This window comes from Tupaia chinensis, unplaced genomic scaffold, assembly GCF_000334495.1.
Source record: "Tupaia chinensis unplaced genomic scaffold, TupChi_1.0 Scaffold000178_1, whole genome shotgun sequence".
Taxonomy (NCBI): Eukaryota; Metazoa; Chordata; class Mammalia; order Scandentia; family Tupaiidae; genus Tupaia; species Tupaia belangeri.
In genome coordinates this window covers 680,764-683,540 of record NW_006159653.1, presented here as the reverse complement: position 1 = coordinate 683,540, position 2,777 = coordinate 680,764, and the positions used below count along the sequence as shown (strand labels likewise).

The 2,777-nt window shown below is 67.4% G+C and overlaps 1 protein-coding gene across 1 annotated transcript in view; it reads left to right on the top strand.

Moving 5' to 3' along the window:
- FBXL16 (F-box and leucine rich repeat protein 16) overlaps window positions 1–2,777 on the top strand; it is a gene marked incomplete in the record, with an annotated part of 21,590 nt that overhangs the window by 17,919 nt on the left and 894 nt on the right. Inside the window, 4 exon segments of the mRNA XM_014586985.2 lie at window positions 2–427; window positions 1,223–1,731; window positions 1,973–2,460; window positions 2,646–2,774. Of these exon segments, the coding sequence (XP_014442471.1) occupies window positions 2–427; window positions 1,223–1,731; window positions 1,973–2,460; window positions 2,646–2,774 (1,552 nt within the window).

Genomic DNA, 2,777 nt, shown 5'->3' with positions numbered 1-2,777 from the left:
CGCTGCCGGCCCATGCCCCCCTGCAGGTGGGCCCACCTCCGCCCCGACATGCGGCTCCCCGGCAGAGCGGCCCCCGCTGGCCACAGATGAGAAGATCCTCAACGGCCTCTTCTGGTACTTCTCTGCGTGCGAGAAGTGTGTGCTGGCCCAGGTGTGCAAGGCCTGGCGGCGTGTGCTCTACCAGCCCAAGTTCTGGGCAGGCCTCACACCAGTGCTGCACGCCAAGGAGCTCTACAACGTGCTCCCCGGGGGCGAGAAGGAGTTCGTGAGCCTGCAGGGCTTCGCAGCGCGCGGCTTCGAGGGCTTCTGCCTGGTGGGCGTCTCAGATCTAGATATCTGTGAGTTCATCGACAACTACGCGCTCTCCAAGAAGGGGGTCAAGGCCATGAGCCTCAAGCGCTCCACCATCACTGATGCCGGTCTCGAGGTGTGCCCGACTGACCACGGCCGGGGGACAGGGCGGGGCGGGTGTGGCCGGGGGCTCAGGTGACAAGCAGCTGAGGGTGGCATAGCACCCTGAGGGGCAGGAGGGACAGGACTGGCTACATGCCTTGGGGGTCCTAGTGGGAAGCGAAAGTATGGGTTCCTTGGGGCCAATCGGTGGTTTGGTGGTTAGGACAGTGGGATCCCACATGGTCGACTGCACAGTTCTAGTCCTAGACCCGGCAGCCTGAAAATCACATGCGTGCACACATGCATGTCCAAAAATCTGACTGGAGGGGAAGGTGGGGAAGGGTAGGAGTGTGCCCTCCCCATGGGTCTGCTTTCTCTTCCTCTCCTCCCCCATAGCTTATGTGCCCTCTGGCAGAGAGAGAGGGTCCCTTGTTCACAGGCAGTCAGGGGTTGAAGACAGTGGCTCCCGGGGTTTTTTTGCCGACCTGCCGATGCAAGGCCTTGGGTGGGGACGACGCTGGGAAGGGTCCCCATCAGCAAGGGGGAGCAGTCGGGCAGGACCTGGCTCTCGGTATTCGGACAGCGGCTCTGGCACTGCTCTGGCCAGACGTGCTGGAAGCCCTCTGTGTCCCACCCTCCTGCGATGCGGGAGCCGGCTGGGCGGCGTGCTCGCTCTGAGCCGCCCTGGTGTGCTTCCGCGCCTGCGCTCTGAGCCCGCGGCTTCCCGCCCCCCAGCTCCTCCGCCACTGCCTCCCATCCACACCCCCACCACGCTGCCCTGGAGGGGACCAGCCAGACCAGGCCCTGACCCGCCCTCGCCCCCCTCCAGGTGATGCTGGAGCAGATGCAGGGCGTGGTCCGCCTGGAGCTGTCCGGCTGCAATGACTTCACGGAGGCGGGGTTGTGGTCCAGCCTCAGCGCACGCATCACCTCGCTGAGCGTCAGTGACTGCATCAACGTGGCCGATGACGCCATCGCGGCCATCTCGCAGCTGCTGCCCAATCTGGCCGAGCTGAGCCTGCAGGCCTACCACGTGACGGACACGGCGCTGGCCTACTTCACGGCGCGCCAGGGCCACAGCACGCACACGCTGCGTCTGCTGTCCTGCTGGGAGATCACCAACCACGGTGTGGTCAACGTGGTGCACAGCCTGCCCAACCTCACGGCACTCAGCCTCTCCGGCTGCTCCAAGGTCACAGACGACGGCGTGGAGCTTGTGGCCGAGAACCTGCGCAAGCTGCGCAGCCTCGACCTCTCCTGGTGCCCCCGCATCACCGACATGGCGCTCGAGTACGTGGCCTGTGACCTGCACCGCCTGGAGGAGCTCGTGCTGGACAGGTGTGTGCCCCCGGCCAAGGCAGGTGAGAGTGGGGCCACCCCACATGGGGAGGCCCACCAGGGCAGGGCCGTGAGGTGGGCAGTCTGTGGCGCTCCGGGCAGCGTGGTGCTGCCGAGCAGAGCCAGGCAAGGGGCTGAAGTCTCCTCCCAATCCGGACCTGGCAGGGCTTGCGTGGCAGGAGGGGGTCTGAGCCGAGGGGCAGGGTGCAACCGTGGCAGTCTCCCTCTGCTGCGGCCACAGGTGCGTTCGGATCACCGACACAGGCCTCAGCTACCTGTCCGCCATGTCGTCCCTCCGCAGCCTCTACCTGCGATGGTCCTGCCAGGTAGGCCTCCCTGCCTCGGGGCGGTGGGACCCAGCGGGGTGCGGGGAAGCCCCGGGCCACCGCCTCCGGACCTGCCCCCCGGCCCCACCCATGTCTGTAGGTTTCTCTGGGTCCCACCACATCCAGCCGCCACCCCGCGCAGAGCTGTCAGGATGCCCAGGCTCCTCGGAGGCACATCAGCTGCCTCCTGGCTCTGTGAGGGGCCAAGAAACTCGTTGGAATCCCGCCTCCTGCCCCTCTAGCAGCTCCAGGCCTAGGGCCGAACCCAGGGGACGGCCCCCCCACCCCCGACCCCCGCACGCACGAGCAGAAAGTTACCTCGTCCCCCACCCCTGCCAGGTGCAGGACTTCGGGCTGAAGCACCTCCTGGCCATGAGGAGTTTGCGTCTCTTGTCTCTGGCAGGTGAGACCCTCCCCCTCCCGGACGGTGACCACCCTTATGCAGTCTCGCTCTCCCAGCTCTGCCGCGCCCTCTGCAGAGTCGCAGACGGCGCCACCTAGCGTCGGGCCCGAGTCAGAGGGAGGCGCGGCGAGGTCGAGCCCGCCCCGCGCCGCCCTGCGCGCTGAGCCGCTGCCGCGCCCCCGCAGGGTGCCCGCTGCTGACCACCACCGGGCTGGCGGGCCTGGTGCAGCTGCACGAGCTGGAGGAGCTGGAGCTGACCAACTGCCCCGGGGCCACGCCCGAGCTCTTCAAGTACTTCTCGCAGCACCTGCCCCGCT